Below are 16,599 nucleotides of genomic sequence, written 5' to 3'. Positions count from 1 at the left end.
TAGGTCCAGTACCTATGTTCCCAGCTTCTGGCAAACAGAGGCTAGAGACACCATCCCTGCCCATCCTGGCTAATAGCATTGATGGACCTAGCCTCCAGATGGAAGATCCCTAGAGTGATCCTACTTTGTACTAGAATGATGGTGGAGCACCATTTCACTAGGAGGGTGGTGAAGCACTGGAATGGGTTACCTAGGGAGGAGGTGGAATCTCCATCCTTAGAGGTTTTTAAGGCCTGGCTTGACAAAGCCTTGGCTGGGATGATTTAGTTGTTGTTGGTCCTGCTTTGAGTGGGGGATTGGACTAGATGACCTCTTGAGGTCTCTTCCAACCCTAATAGTCTATGATTCTATGGAGCTATGTTTATTGATAAACAGCCATTATAGAAAGTGAAGATAGTTATTTAATGGCTGGCTATAAAAAGAATAATGTAGAGGAATAATTTCTACTGTATCAGAAGGGTAACTGTGTTAAACTGGATCTGTAAAAGCAGCGAAGAGTCCTGTGGCACCTTATAGACTAACAGACGTATTGGAGCATAAGCTTTCATGGGTGAATACCCACTTCAGCGGATGCATGTAGTGGAAATTTCTAGAGGCCGTATAAATATGCAAGCAAGAATCAGGCTAGGGATAATGAAGTTAGTTCAATCAGGGAGGATGAGGCCCTCTTCCAGCAGGTGAGGTGTGAACACCAAGGGAGGAGAAACTGCTTTTGTAGTTGGCGAGCCATTCACAGTCTTTGTTTAATCCTGAGCTGATGGTATCAAATTTGGAAATGAACTGAAGCTCAGCAGCTTCTCTTTGAAGTCTGGTCCTGAAGTTTTGTTTGCTGCAGGATGGCTACCTTTCAATCTGCTATTGTGTGTGTCCAGAGAGATTGAAGTGTTCTCCTACAGGTTTTTGTATATTGCCATTCCTAATATTTTATTTGTGTCCATTTATCCTTTTACGTAGGGACTATCCAGTTTGGCCAATGTACATAGCAGAGGGGCACTGCTGGCACATGATGGCGTATATTACATTGGTGGACATGCAGGTGAATGAACCGCTGATGGTGTGGCTGATCTGGTTAGGCCCTGTGCTGGTGTAGATATGTGGGCAGAGTTGGCATTGAGGTTTGTTGCATGATTTCTACTGTGTAAATACAAGTCTAAGGGAAGTTTCAAACTTTCTTATTATTTTTCCTTCGTATAACTTACATGACTAGCTGCTTATGCATCTTGAAGGGACTGATGATAGTTAAAAAGGAAGTTATATTTTTTCAAACATAGAATTTCCATTATTTATAAGATTAGTAAGGAGGAGTAATATTGAGTGATATTGCAGAAGCTAATACTACTGTTTAATTAAACAACTATTAGAATGTTAATACAGTTCCTTTTTTTAACTTAAAGTAAAATATTACAGAGACCCTCTGATTACAGCAAACATAGATTTTCTTTCAGTAAAAAGAAAAGGAGTACTTGTGGCACCTTAGAGACTAACAAATTTATTAGAGCATAAGCTTTCGTGAGCTACAGCTCACTTCATCGGATGCATTTGGTGGAAAAAGCTTATGCTCTAATAAATTTGTTAGTCTCTAAGCTGCCACAAGTACTCCTTTTCTTTTTGCGAATACAGATTAACACGGTTGCTACTCTGAAACCTTTCTTTTCAGTGATTCCCAAGATACAGTGATTTAAAAAAAAAATTCTTATCTGTTTACATGGGACAAATTCTAAACAGCCTAAACTATCCTGATTTATACACGTCTCAAGGACCTAATTCTGTCTGCGTTGTTCCACTTTTGTGTTTTAAATCCAGATTTTGTCACACATACAAGCACCTCAAAATACAAAGCAAAGCAACACCCTATGAGAAGCTCTATCCATTAAAACAGAGTCAATGCAAATAATATAGGAGGAGGACTGGGTGGAGTAGATTCCACAGTGGGATCCATGACATGGCCAAGACTTTGGAAATGTGGTTGCTTCTTCGTTGTCCTGTGAACGGCTTAGTCAGCAAATATTTAACTTTTTTTTAGTTCACACTTCTTACATCTAGATGTGGTGACGGTTGTACATGTAAGATGGGTAGAGACCGTCATAGTGATATTGACGCCATTGTTCGATCTGTTCCCGGCTTCTCTCCTGTTGTTCTGTAGATGGGGATGGGGAGTAGAAACAACAAGAGACAATGTGAACTGCAATTCATTTTTGGACAGCCAACTAATCTAATGCCAAATGTACTAGCAGCATTGAAATGGTGGCAAGGACAGTTGGCTCTCAAATCTCCAGCTGTGCATCCCTGTCTGTCAAGTTGTGTGTAACATATAAAGGGAGGTTGTGGAGGAGGTTAGGCCGAGCGTACTTCCCCAAAGACTGAGGGTTTGAATGTAGGCGTTTGGCCCTTTATAAGGACAACTGTCACTTGCACTGTTCAGAACTGAATCCTCGTTTTGTGACTCAGGTCCACCTCTGATTTGTGAGCTTTCCTCATCCCCAACTTTCAGTTGGAGTTAAAAAAACAAAAAACAAAAAACCAAATGTCAATGCAAATCTTGGTCAAAAGCACCAACTTGCACCTATTTTCATGATATGTCCGTGAAATGTGGCACTCACATAGTTTGGTGGTGGGTGCCAATATAGGAACCTAGAGAGAGATTTTTGCAGGATTTCCTTGCAAACCCCAAGCCTGCTCAGTTTTCCTGAAACAGGGTCTGGGTTTGCTCAAAAGTTTAGTGTTCATGAACATTAGCAAACCTTTCAACATGCTGAGTTTCTAGACTGTAACAAAAAAGAGGTACATTACATGGGCCTCCGGGTTTTGTTGTGAATATTTTGCACAACATAACCCTCCTCCTACCTCCAACATATACGGGATCTATTTCAGATTGATCTATCTAGGTATCTACCTGCCCCATCACTACCGTATCTTCGTGATATCCTTGCAAACACACAATTAATGGGAGGATTTTAATGTTCACTAGTAGTGATCTTGGGGAAGTGGCAAAAGGTTGTCTTACAATTTATTTATTTCGATGTATGGTTCTTCAAATCATTATTGAATTATTCATTAACCCATCAGCTGCTGGTCTGCCATAGGCCCTGGTGCCATCCATTTATATGCTACTGAAGTCACTGGAATGGGTCCTCACTGGCATATTTGGTAGCACAAGAGGATGCATCACCTTGGTGATGCTTTGAGTGTTGGGCTTTAGATGAAGTAAGTTACTCTGAATGTCATACAATGGTGTCCCTCACATTTGTCAACTGGCTTTGAGTGTTCTAGGTATGTCCCCCGTATGTCTGGATCACACGGCTGCGTGAAGTCCAGATTAACTGTCCGATGGGTAAAGAATGCTCAAGCTCAAGTTAGCCTGCACCTGCTGTGCAACTGAATGCAACAGGTGTGTCCTGATCACCCATTAACAAGTGTAAACTCTGGACCTTACATAAACTTTGGATAGGTGCATCTTAATATCCACACTCTCCTAAGCACTTATTTGGTTGGACAATGCTAGTGTTCTAAGGTTAATTTTAATAGTATGGCACAGGCCCACAGCAGCACAGTGTGTCCAGTGCCAGGGCTAGCAGGTAAAAGATAAAAAATAATCAGGTTTTTAGGCCTCTTAAGCCTACATTTAATTTCCTAAGGGCAGGTCTACACTATGGGGGTAAGTCGACCTATGTTATGCAACTCCAGCTACGTGAATAACATAGCTGGAGTCGACGTACCTTAGGTCAACTTATTGCAATGTCTATGCCAGGCTGGGTCGACAGGAGAAACTCTTCCGTTGACTTACCTTATGCTTTTCATTTTGGTGGAGTACCGGAGTCGATGGGAGAGCAATCGGTGATCAATTTAGCAAGTCTTAACTAGACCTGCTAAGTCGACCCCTGGTGGATCAGTTGCCACAGCGTCGATCCACTGTAAGTGGAGACAAGCCCCGAGTCTCTTCTTTTCTCAAAGGCACAAATATAGACATTCTCCAAAGCACCATTTTAAAACAGTGTAGATAGAGGACTGGACTGGGACTTGGGAGACCTGGGGTCTATTCCTAGCTGTGCTACTGGCCTGCTGGGTGGCCTTGGGCAAGTCATTTCCCCATCTGTAAAATGGGGATAATGATAGCGACTGTCTCTGTAAAGTCCTTTGAGATCTACTGATGAAAAGTTCTATATAAGAGGTGGGTATTATTTATTTTATCTGGAAAGTCAGACTATTTTGACAATCTTCTCAAAACAATAGACTCTCATATTCTGTACATGTGTCTCCATGACAGTTCTAACATAAAATCAAAAATACAATAAAGATGTGGGAATAAAAATAACTAATGCTTTTGGGTGAGTTCTTACCATTAGAATCATTTTCCTCTTTTAAAAGGATGTATGGCAGAGCTGCTGAGAATTTGGCTTGGTTAGCCACCTCGATGTGAGGTTTCAGAAACGCCTCCATGGATGTCTTTATTATGCCAAGTGAAAACCAGTCCCTTCCATTGCTGTCTTTACCTTTAACCACTTCACTGAACAGTCATCCCACAAATGGTTTTCACTACTCATTCTCTGGAGGGAACTAGCTGAAATGTCTGTATGGCCACTTGGTCATTTCTTTTGGGAAGGTCTGTTATGGAATGCTTTCTTACTTGCAAGTATAGTCTCCACCATACAGAAAAAGTATGGAGGAGCATCTGAAAGACTGTTGTCATACGGCCATCCCCATCTCATAGTAATGGGAGTGCATCACACAAGAGCCATGGGTTTACTAACTGAATAACTGCACTGTTAATGTCCCCCATTCATGTCCTGTCAATGAGGCCTTGCGTCTAAAGTTTGTTATGGGCAAAGTGAGAAAAGTATCAAGTGCAGGGAAAAAAATACACGTAGAAAGAAATGCTGCCATTGCTGGAAGAAAGACAACCAAAGAGAATGAAAACTCTTCACGTTTTATTTAGATGTATATTTCCAGAAATTTGGAGGAACTATTTAGTTGCATACAACTAGTCTAAAAAGTCTATTTAAAAGTAATTTTGCCCTCTTTGTTCTCTTCAAGAAATCCCTCTAGATTCTCTTACTTTTGTTGTATAGATGTACAAAGAAACAGGACATCTTTCCACTTATATCAATTCAATGGCTAAGAAGCAAAAATATTTTCATTAGTGACTTGAATAATGGATTGGAGCGTATGCTTAGAATATATGCAGATGACACCAAGCTAGGAGGAGCTGCAAGCACTTTGGAAGAGAAGATTCGAATTCAAAATGATCTGGATACATTGGAAAATTGGTCTGAAATCAATAAGATGAAATTCAATAAAGATAAGTGCAAAGTACTACATTTGGGAAGAAAAATGAAATGCACAAAATAGGAACTAACTAGCTAGGCAGTAGCATTGCTGAAGAGGATCTAGACGTTACAATGGATCCCAAATTGAATGTGAATCAACAATATGTTGCTGTTGCGAAAGAGACTAATATCATACTGGGGTGTATTAACAGTAGTGTTGTATGTAAGACATGGGAGGTAATGCTCCATTCGGCACGAGGGCAGCTTCAGCTGGAGTTTGTGTCCAGTTCTAGGAGCCACACTCTAGGAAAGATGAGATCAAATTGGAGAAAGTCCAGAGGAACACAACAAAAATGATCCAAGGTTTAGAAAATCTGACTAAAAGGAAAGATGGGAAAAAAAAGGCTTATTTTGGCTTTAGGAAAAAAGACTGATGGGGGACCTGATAACAGTCACCAAATATGTGAAGGGGTGTTATAAAGGAGACAGTGATCAATTGTTCTCAATGTCCACTGAAGGTAGAACAGAAGAAATGGGCTTAATCTTCAGCCAGGGAGATGATGTTAGATATTAGGAAAAACTTTCTAACTCTAAGGGTAATTAAACTCTGGAATAGGCTTCCAAGGGAGGTTGTGGAATCCCCATCACCGGAGGGTTTTAAGGACAGATTGACAAACATCTGTCAGGGATGGTCTAGGTTTACTTGGTAAGCATGAGGGGCTGGACTTGATGGCCTATTGAGGTCCCTTCCAGACCTACATTTCTATGATATGCTACTTTGCCTTTCTCTAACATTGTTCATTCAGGGATCCGAAAGTGTTTTACTAGCATTAATTAATCAGGCCCCACAGTTCCTCTCTGATGTAGCCTAACTTTACAGATGGGTAAACTAGGCAAGTCACTCCTCATTGTCACACAGCAAGTCATTGGCTCATGTTCTGGGCTTTTGGTCCAATTTTTAGAGCATCAGACTGGGAGTCCGATGACCTGGGTTCTATTCCCAGTTCTGCTGTTTGACCTTCATCAAAACACTTACCCCACTGTGTATCGGTTTATCCATGTGCTAATCTTTAACTGATAAATGCAGGGAAACTGCTAGTTAAAGCTGCTTCTCACCTTGTTACATGACACTGCATGCAGCTAGCATTTAAAACTACCCACTCTTCAACCTCCTGGGGTTTTGTATAGTGATTCTATTGCTAAACACAGGGTGCTACCATCATGCACATTCCTCAGACGGAAATGTTACCATGCAGGATGCAAAGTCCAACTGAAACCAGTGGGATTTCATATATGTGGGATGTGGAATGATGGCCTCCAGGTACAGTGTGTGGCATGGAGGAGTTGCTGTTCATCGTGGTTAGCAGTGACTTTATCAGAGCTCTCTGCTGGCTAGAATGTGTGGAAGTAGTAAGGACATGCAATCCAAGAGACATTCTACACTCCTAAAATCCCATCCCAATAAACAGAAGCCTCATTCCAGCATCCCCTTTTCAGTTTAAGGCAATAAATAAAACCTCATGGAATAGGCTTTCACAGTGGCAGTGTCCTCCAGGCAGGGACAGTGAAGAGACTCCATAGAATCCCCCCTAGGAAATGCAAACCTGCAATCCCATTATATAGTCCTATCTAGAATTAGAGCATCACCGGTAGGTGGGGATATAAATCATATGGTATATGACCGAATATTGAGCCTGTGGGAATGAACGATGTGAAACTCCTGTAGAATTTGGCAAGAGTTGCTCTCTTGAGCAAAGAGTTTAATTGTAAGTTCTTTGGAACAGGGGTTGTCATTTATTATATTTTTGTACAACCTAGCCAACAGGGCCCAACCACATTGTGGCCTTTAGGTGCTGCTACCATATCAATGTTAAATAACACTAATAATAATAAATAATAATAATAATATCCTACCAGCCTGCATCTAAAGTTTCAATTTTTGTTGTTTTGCTGTTCTTACCTTTATGTTCTTCTTTGACAAAATTCTCAAACTTGTTCCTTTGCTCTTCAAAGTACTCCCTCCTTTGCTCATCAGCAATCAGCATCTGCCGGGTCTCCGCTGCGTAAGAGATGTTTATTGTATTAGCAGCAAAAAAAATCTTAAGAAGCCAGAGGATAACTTTTGTCCTCAAAATCCAATGAATCTGATTAGCCTTGTACAGCAGCACCTGTATCCTGGGCTTTCACTAGAGGTTTAGTTGCTAAAGTCCTTCTTTACAGCAGGCTTTCTAAGAACTAGACAATCTGTATTTCATCATCCCATTGTGCAGCACAATGAAACAATACATGCAATGATGCTGGTAGAGAAATTGCTAGCTCCCGTGTTATGCCTTTTAAATTCCATAGGAAAAACACAGGTTGTTCTAATTTAGTTTGGTGGATTACAGTTACCATATTTGTCCAATGATTTAAAACCCTGTGATAAATGCCTACTAGCTAAAACTTCTTAATGAAAAGTTCCCAATGAAAATGAAACCTTATGACATTGGCTGGTTTTGGGGTGTTATTACAATGTCAGAATGCATACCATGTTTGCTGAAAAGTTCACTGTGTATTCAAATAGAGAGGAGCCCAAATTGATACAGTCAACCTTTAATTTCAGGATGTGGATTGGAATCAAATCCTTGGTTCTGAACCTGGCCTCATGGCTTTGGGATTGTGTTCCCAATCTTTGACCCTGCTCTGTGCCCTTTCAGCTGTTCCAAAGTGGGACAAAGCAGGGTCAAAAAGCTGGCTGGAGAATTGCCCTTCCACAGGGAAATTCCAGGGTGGCAAAGATGGCATAGCAGGCTCTCATGGCATAGTCATCTCCTCTTCTCTGGGGCATGCTGAGGCAGGAGCTGGCATGGCAAAAGTCCCTTGTGCTCTAGCAATCCTGGGCGACAGAATAGCTCCCTGGGGGCTATAAACAGCCAGCATAATTTAGAGTAGCCTTCAAGTCTCTCTAAATTGCAGTGGGGGCCAAACCAGACCTTGGCTGTCCCCAAGACTGGAGTGGCAACAAGATGACCTAATACTCCTCTGTCTCTACCTTTTGGATCTTGAACCAAGGATCTGGCCCTGGTTTGGATACAGCCCCAGACGGTGGAAATCTTGTGTGACTTTCTTCAGTCATACTATTTCTGCCCAAGATGGCAGAAAGTGAACAGGGAAAACTAATTTTGTGAGATTTCTGCCATTTTGGGTTGAAATCTCATTAAAACAGCTAGGAAGATGACATCATCTAGCCCTGGTTTGGTCATTTGCATCTTGCCTGGTGATAATTTAGGGTCCAATCTTAGAAGGTGTAGGTTTCTGCCAGAAGATGAACTTTTCTGGAAAGTGAATTTTAGTTGGAATTTGATAAGATTTTTGCTAAGGTATTTTGGTAAGAGATGCAATTGTTGTGCATATCCTCAAGATGCTTATGCTTCATCTGTCCATTTGCTTATACATATTTCTTACATCACTTTCTTTCCCTCTATTTATTACATCACTCTTTCTCTCTCTGTTTTTACCTGTTGGCTTGCATGAAAATGCAAAGTAAATAGCCAGTTTCTATTTACAGCCATTCTTAAAATATGGCTTTAGAAATTATGGTCTTGCTCAGTGGATGGACAGATCTAGATACAGTAACTTTGTTTTAGGGACCCAGGAGAATTTTTACCAGCTAGTTTATTGAATCAATTCCCATAGAGTTCAAGTGTTTTTTCAGGCAATAAGCAACAAGATAAAAGTTCCCACCACAGACCACTCATTTCCCCTGTACTCGTCCTTTGCCACAGAGGTAGCAACCCACACTTGCAACAAGAAAGGTTGAACTCTCAAGAACCAAGCCTGTCCTGCCCACCCTATTATCAACCAAAGAAAAGGCTCTCAGACAATTGAATAAATCTCATTGTACACATGGGACTGGGAACTGAACTGAAGAATGTTACAGGATAACTGAGGGTGGAAGCAAAAGGAGCCCATTTGAACGACAACAGAGTTTGCTAATCCTGCCCATTCCAAAGATAGCCGTGAGCCATTATTATCCAGGAGGCATTCTTGGAAGGAAGACTTGAAAATGACAATGGAAAGCAAGAGCTGTGGCCACTTTATAGAATGCCTTTGCCATATGCTTGTATGGTTCCTAATGTAATGCCAACAGTTGTCGGCGGGCGGGATCGAACCAGGGACCTCTGGAGCTTAGTGCATGAGCCTCTATCGCATGAGCTAAAAACCAACTGCCTGTTAGCTCAGGATGTAATGCAGACTCATTTTATCTCTCTCTTTAATTAGTCTTGGTGCCACTAGATGGGACAGAACACCACACCCAGAAGGTGTGTGGGTTACACTAGCACAATGGGGCTCCATCTTGGGGGCAATGTAAATGTTAAATACTGATAATTAAAACTAATCCTATAAATAAATGAATTGTTTGTATTGATGGCCCTACATGTCATTAGTCGAAAGACTATAGGTATTCAAAATAGAGAAGGTCCAACTGGTCTCCTTAGCCAATGCAAAAAGAACATGAAAGAACAATATTCCAATCCAGTGCTTCAGAGGCAGAGCAAAGTGAATTTCAGATGAGTAGAAAGAAGTGAGGGGTAGAAGTGCAGGGATTTAATCGAGGCAGCAAACTTGAGGAGGTAGAAAATTAATGCTTTTCCTTCAGATATAATAAGCAAGAGGAGTTCACGTAACAGAGCAGAGCTAATTTCTGTATAGTGCTAGACTTAGCGCCAATGAAAGAAAACACAATTAGCTCGTTTTCTTTGGGTTTGTTTAAAGTATAGATATTGATAATAGGTATTACATCAATTCCCATGTGTATTTTTAAAAGCAGCTGAACACCTGAAAGTTGAGAAACCTGCTTTGTGACATTGGAAAAGAGATGAATGTAAGAACAGCTTTGAGAAAGTGGAATATAAATATATTGGCTTGAAAGAAGAAGGTAACATAACCACTGATTAAAGAACTGTAGGAAGGAGATGAGAATGGCTGAGGAAAATGGATGGGAACAAGTATTCTTGAGTTAATCTTCTGTTCCAAGATCTATCATAGTTCTGGATGCGGTATTGACCCCAAGGTAGAGCACTGCAAAATTAGTTATATTCGGAAGGTGTTGCATCTTCCTCTGAAACATCCAGTAATATCAGCCACTGTTGGAGACAGATGGACCTGTGGTCTGCTCCGGTCTGCCAACTACTTAAGATCTCATGTTTCTGAGCACAGCCTAGAATAAACAATATTTTACATTCTCCTTCTCATTGGCATCACTTTGAATCTGTACCAATGCTGGGGTACAGGTCTTTGCTGGTTGGGTGAAGGGGAGAACTGCCCTTATATTTAGCATATGATCATCTATGTTGCTACTCAGACTCGGTTCAGATGTGATCTGATTAGACTGGAAGTTTAGCAGAGTCTTCAGTTGAGTTTCAGGTTGGGTTTGGGCAACTAGAAATATCCTTATTTCAGGACAATGCTGGAGAGGTACAGGCTCCTTGCATTTTTTTTTTTTATGATGAGTGATAGGAAAAAAACTTGATGGGTCAAATTTCTCTTTCACCTACAGCAGCATAAATCCAGTGTAACACCACTCAGAGTAACTGAAAGAAAAATATGGACCAGTGCCTCTTTCTAAAACATCAGGCTACAGAAGAGGGAAGATGTACCATAAGCTTCCCGAATGTGCCTCAATTCTGATGTGCCATGCGAATTGCCAGTCAGATCCAGGACATCTGGACATCTCCAAGGTATAATTTTCTGTTCATGCTAAATATTCCCAGGGGATTAGAACAGAAAGCACCAGGCTCCTCTTAACCCATAACATAAGGATGTGATCGGAATTGTGCATTGATAAAAGGCTGGTAATGTAGCCAACTGTGCCATCTGATGCTAGTGTTTGACAAGAATGGGTACATCCAAACTATCTTGATTGCGAGGAAATTGTTCTGGTTCCCATCAGCCAAAGCATGGCTGTATCTCTATCTGGATGCAACCCTTTATATAATAAACCAGTACTTGTTTGATGGAGGGTGACTAACCTATTTTTCTGCCATGGTTCAGAGACACTTCTATATCGCTTACTAGTAAAGGAAGTAATTGACAGTTAGCCCTTTGTGTTACAGGATACAAATATCATGAAACTGTTTTATTTATTAAGCACTTATTGCCAAGCACGTGTTCTCACATGGTGAGAGGGGAGGTCATCAACAGTAAAATCATAATCTGGGCCGGGTGTCCCAGCTAAAGCTCCCCATCACTAGATCACTAATGCATGGAAGGATGCACGGAAATGGGGGTTCTTGGTTAAACTGGATTAAACAGAAAGGATGTGCAATGACTCTGTGGACTCTGGCTAGACTTTGTTAGAGAGGGAGTTCTACAGATCAGACCTGACCACTACGAAGCTCTGTATCTCAGCCTGATCCCAGTTTGAACATCAGGAGGCTGATCATGGGACAATCCCGCTGCTCAGTTATTTGGTGGAACATCATCCACAAGTAATGACGATATAATCTGCATGCCTGTGCATATTTAATAAAACCACTGGGCCAGATTTTGCTCCGAGTCACAGCAGGGTAAACCTGTTCACTTCAGTGGAATTGTGTATTGGAATAGTGACTTCAGTGGGTTTACCCTGATGCAAATGAGAATACATTCTGACCCAAAGGCTTTATTAAATGTCTGGGGAAATAGGCTATATGATATATTGCTTCTGGACGATAGCCCATCAAGTAACTGAGATCAGCAATCGAATGGCAGAAGGTTGATCGTGCTTACTTTATATAACCCATTAAAATATCACATTATCGGTTACCTCACTGCAAGTATTGTTTTTATAGACCCTGTTGTAACTTACCTGTAATGGTAATCCTCCTCCTCTTATATGTTTATTACCCAATTACATGGACACTACCTGGTAATTACAATATAATTAAATAGTCAACAGTTAACATACTATTATATAGTAATTACATGATATTTGTGCCCTGTATTTTAAAGCGTTACCAGTTAAATCAGCCCTCCCTTGCACTTTAACTGAGCTAATTTTCAGATTATTACTGAAAAGTTAACATCTCTCCCAATAACCTAGCTGAAGTTTTATTGAACCAGAGGACAGATCATTTCACTGTTATCCTCTTCAGTGCTTCAGCAAACAAGCCATGTGAATTCAGTTATGTTTTCCATCCCATGTGGAAATAAAACGGTGTTGTGGAAGCCAGGTGCATATTTCTTAATGCTACATTTGAAAATGTTTTCCAAGAAGAGCTGAAAACATTCATTCAGCACCGGGCTTGAAACCTGCTTGTTATTTACCAGCTTTCATAAGATGACGGTGTGAAAGCAGCTGAGGAGAGGAACTAAATAAGCCCCTATATTCACTTCACCGTACTGTCCTGCACCTCCTACAGCAGCCTGCTGAGCTCCGTCTGCCCTGCTAGATGTCTCAGCCCTTTTGAAAACCAAGGAATTGGCATCCACTTCAGATCTATTAGCCAACTTCAAGAGATTTTGCAGATGAAAAATATTTCATTTTCCAAAGTTACCTCTTGTCTCATTTAAAAAGATGCCAAAGAACAAACCTCATTTTGGAGAATTCAGTAATGGCTGATTCCTTACACCCACTCAGAAATGATTCGGTATGCCCTAAATCTTCCAAAGTGGAAGCCTATAAAGTTCAATTTTTTGTCCTTCTCCCATATTATTTTTATTCAATTCATAAAAATTACATTTCCTCCCCGTCTCCCTCACACACTAATCTCTCTGGCTGCCCCCCCATTGCTATTTGAGGTACAGTCCGTAATTTAAAATTTAGATAATTGAGAAGAAACCTGTTCTAATCCAAAAAACACAACAACAACTTTGATCGGTGAATAAATCCTTGTAGAGAGTGGCAGGCAACTTAGGACTGTCTCAAGTGAAGCAGGAGATGAAAGAGGAGCAAAGAAAATACAGCTTTCCATAAACACTCCTGAACAGCCTCACCATTGAGCTCATCTCTGGATTTGATGGCTCGCTTGCCACGCTTTTTGAAGAAGTTAGAGGCATCTGATTCTTGTATAAAAATCTTCTTTTTCACACCTGAAAGCAAAGAGAGAGGACTTGATCAGCCATGGATAGTAAATAGGGGCATCAATGTACATTTAAAAGCCATAGGAGCAACTTTTCTCCTCTCCCCCCTAAAATTTTTAGCTCCACTTACTTTCCTTGTCCTCTTCCCCAGCTGCCTTCCTGGTGCCCACAGCAGCACTGTCGCTTTCCTCAAGAACTGGATGATAACAGCACAAACATAGTATTGAATTCAGTGAAGAAATGCAGCATCCCACAGGAAAAACCTCAAGCAGATGTTGAAAGCTGCTACCTGCTAAAACCCTAAAAATCCTGCAGTCCAATAACAACCTGCCTGGGAAATTCACTTTTACACAGCAAGAGCAACAGTACAATCAGCAGCTCTGTAGATATATATTTTTGTGTTCCCGGTTTTTATTTTTGTAGAAAGTCTTAAAAATAGCAATTAACAAGGCTTATAAGGACTTTTAGTCCAGTTTATCCCATTATATTTAAAAAATTGTCTGTGTATTCCTAGTATAACTTGATGCCTAAATCCTTTAGAGATTGTAATAGATTACAGTGGATTAGATTAGATTCTCACATACTCCCTCATGCTCATTTGACTAGCAATGTGGTAAATGACAGTGTTCTTATGTTACCACAACGACACAAGTTCTGATTTCTATCATTCCTTGCTGAAATTCTACGCTTCTTGCTAGCACTATTATTACTCTGGATCATACATACCAACCAAGAGCACAAAAGTTGCAAGGCAAGAGAGAAAAAGGATTTCTTTCCAGTTCATCTTTGTTGCGCTCCAGTTGACTCCTCAGAAAAATAGTGAATATCACAAGAAGTTTCTTGAGATCTGCTTGCAAATTCCTCCTTTTAGCTGGGAAAGGAAGCAGGGAGCTGGGATGTCACTGTGGGAAAGAGGAGGGGCACTGGGTCACACTTCAGTTGGCTGCTCATTGCCAGATCAAAGGAGGTTTCAGGCAACTTGAAAACATCTACATAAGACATATCCTGTGGTCATCAGCATTTTGATGGAGGTCAGCGTTACAAACTGACAGGCAGGTGGGATGGCCTGGCTGGGAGATGACTATTACAAGCAAAAGATTATACAGCATATTATTTTTGGTCATCTATTGTATATAGTTTAAAGTGCAATTAAACTCTGAAAAAAACCCAACCCTTTGTACTCGGCAGATCTGCTCTCTGCCTGTATCAGAGTCAAATCTAGTGAGTTTAGTGACTATAAGTTTTTAGTGCTTTAACTTCCATTAGCCCTCCAGAGTCAGCACAGCTAAGACAGGAGCCTGATTCTATTGCTGCTAGTGCATTACTAGCAGAATGGTTTACTATGTTCATTCATTTACACTGTGCAAGTGCCAATGAAGGCAATATGACTGCACAGGTGTCACTGGGGGCATAAACATTAGGGCCTGAATTCTCAGTTGCACTAAGGCCCCTTCACATAGTGCTCGCAGCATAAAGGGGCCTTAAAACTGGTGTATGTTACATAGTGTCTGGAATTGTATCCCTCTGATCTTCTGGAAAGCCATTAAGTATGTGCCCAGAGCTGGGAACATGTAGCAACAGACAGCCAAACCTTGTTTATCTTAACAGCATGTGGAATATAAAAATAATTTGGATAAGGTTGGGAGGAGTTTGGCTACCTAATGGGCGTGATGCAGGTCGAGAGACATGACCTCATTTTAAATAAGAGGAATTTTTGGACAATTGTGGCTCAGATAACCAAAGTTTTAGTGTAACAGCTAGGTTGATGTTTGGATGGAATTGCCAGACTTCTTGAAGAACTCCAAAAGAATCTGAATATTGCCTAGGGCTACTTTTAAGCTTCTTATATTATCATATTGCAGGACACTCATCTGTGGAAATGGCTTTCAGAAAATGACATACTGGAAATAAGACTAAGATTTTAAGGCCAGGAGGAACCATTACAATCACCTCTTGCATAGCACAAGCCATAGAATGTCACCCAGTGATTTCTGCATCAAGTCCAACAACTTTAGGCTGAGCTTCAGCGTAGCTCTTAAGAAGACATCCAGTCTTGACTTACAGACTTCAAGCGGTGGAGAATCTATCACATCGCTTGTTGGCTTATTCCACCGGGTAAGTACCCTCACTTTTACGTATGTACACCTTATTTCCAGGTTGAATTTGTCTAGCTTCGGCTTCCAGACATTGGATCTTGTCATACTTTGTCTGCTAGATGAAAGAGCCCTCTAGTAACAAATATCTATACTTTCTGCCATATCAGTATATAAATGTGTGTGTATTAGATGGAAATTGTAAATTCAAGAAAATTAATTCTAGGAAGGTAGAGGGGAAAACTGCAACATGATTTAAAGTCAAGAAAGATAGAAATTTAGTTGGTTGCCTCAGTTCATGTTGCCCGCTATATCAGAAGGGAGCATAGAAACAATCCGAGTGAAGGGAAAGGGGTGTTTTACATAGAAAAGGGGGTGATCTCTCTCTTTCAGTGATGATTCACATGCTGTACTGAACATTCCAAGGGTCAGAAAAGTTGTGTTGGCAGTAGCCAGGTAAAGGAATATACATGAGGGTTTAAAAATAAATAATGTGAATGCTAGAGCTCTGCACTTGGCTTCGTAGCCTGAGAATTCAGTGAATGCGTGGTTTGTATTCGGAATTCCCTGCAGGCCTTGACATTTTGGCACAAGTTGGGTGTCACACTTATATACAGTATGTGAAATGGTTAAGTCACCAGACCTGTCTGGATCCTTGATCCTGTCTGCTTTTATTAATGATGAATTACCCACCATAAAAAAAATAAAAGACAAATATCAGTTTTGTGTTTCCTCAGTTAAAATGATGTGCTTATTAGCCACCTAAACAATTAATCATATAGAATTATTCCATCGGGACGTGCTGGTGGAAAATCAATAACACACAGCAGGATTTACCACGTTGGATCACACAGAGCCCAGCATCCCGATTCCAGTAGTGGCCAATACCTGAAGAAGATTAAAAGAGCTGACAATGGAGGCGTGCAAAGTTTGGAAATTCTATCCTCCCACTCCAAAGCATGAGATTTGATTAAACTTATTATTTCATAAAAGGAGAAGTGATACTAATGAACATAAAATTAGCCAGACAAGGCTGGTTCCCAGGCAGATGTGCATGGGAAAAGAATCCTGTGCTATTGTGTAAAGGTGTGGGCTGTCCCCATGAACCCACTTGGGAACCCAGTGTGGTGCTGCAGATAGGATCTGCCTGAGTGGGGCAGCAATATGTTTGCTATAACAGCCCGGGGCAAGGAGAAGCC

General features: G+C 40.9%; 1 protein-coding gene across 1 annotated transcript; it reads right to left on the bottom strand.

Moving 5' to 3' along the window:
• Positions 1-1,612: 1,612 nt before the first annotated feature.
• On the bottom strand, positions 1,613-14,446 carry UCMA (upper zone of growth plate and cartilage matrix associated). The gene is made up of 5 exons (XM_038417957.2): positions 14,034-14,446; positions 13,438-13,503; positions 13,221-13,316; positions 7,225-7,323; positions 1,613-2,137 (listed from the first exon to the last, which is right to left on the bottom strand). Exons 1-5 carry the CDS (start codon positions 14,089-14,091, stop codon positions 2,040-2,042), a joined length of 417 nt encoding a protein of 138 aa, XP_038273885.1. The 5' UTR covers positions 14,092-14,446; the 3' UTR covers positions 1,613-2,039.
• Between the last annotated feature and the right edge of the window lie 2,153 nt (positions 14,447-16,599).

The sequence above is a fragment of the Dermochelys coriacea genome, chromosome 1 (assembly GCF_009764565.3).
Source record: "Dermochelys coriacea isolate rDerCor1 chromosome 1, rDerCor1.pri.v4, whole genome shotgun sequence".
Lineage (NCBI taxonomy): Eukaryota > Metazoa > Chordata > Testudines > Dermochelyidae > Dermochelys > Dermochelys coriacea.
This window is presented reverse-complemented; position numbering and strand designations above follow the sequence as displayed.

Coding starts and splice junctions, on each gene's coding strand:
- UCMA (XM_038417957.2), bottom strand. CDS start 14,091: ATGAACTGGAAAGAAATCCTTTTTCTCTCTTGCCTTGCAACTTTTGTG. Junction 7,324..13,220: donor ATCCAGAGATGAGCTCAATG/GTGAGGCTGTTC, acceptor TCTCTTACGCAG/CGGAGACCCGGCAGATGCTG. Junction 2,138..7,224: donor TGTCAAAGAAGAACATAAAG/GTAAGAACAGCA, acceptor CCCCATCTACAG/AACAACAGGAGAGAAGCCGG.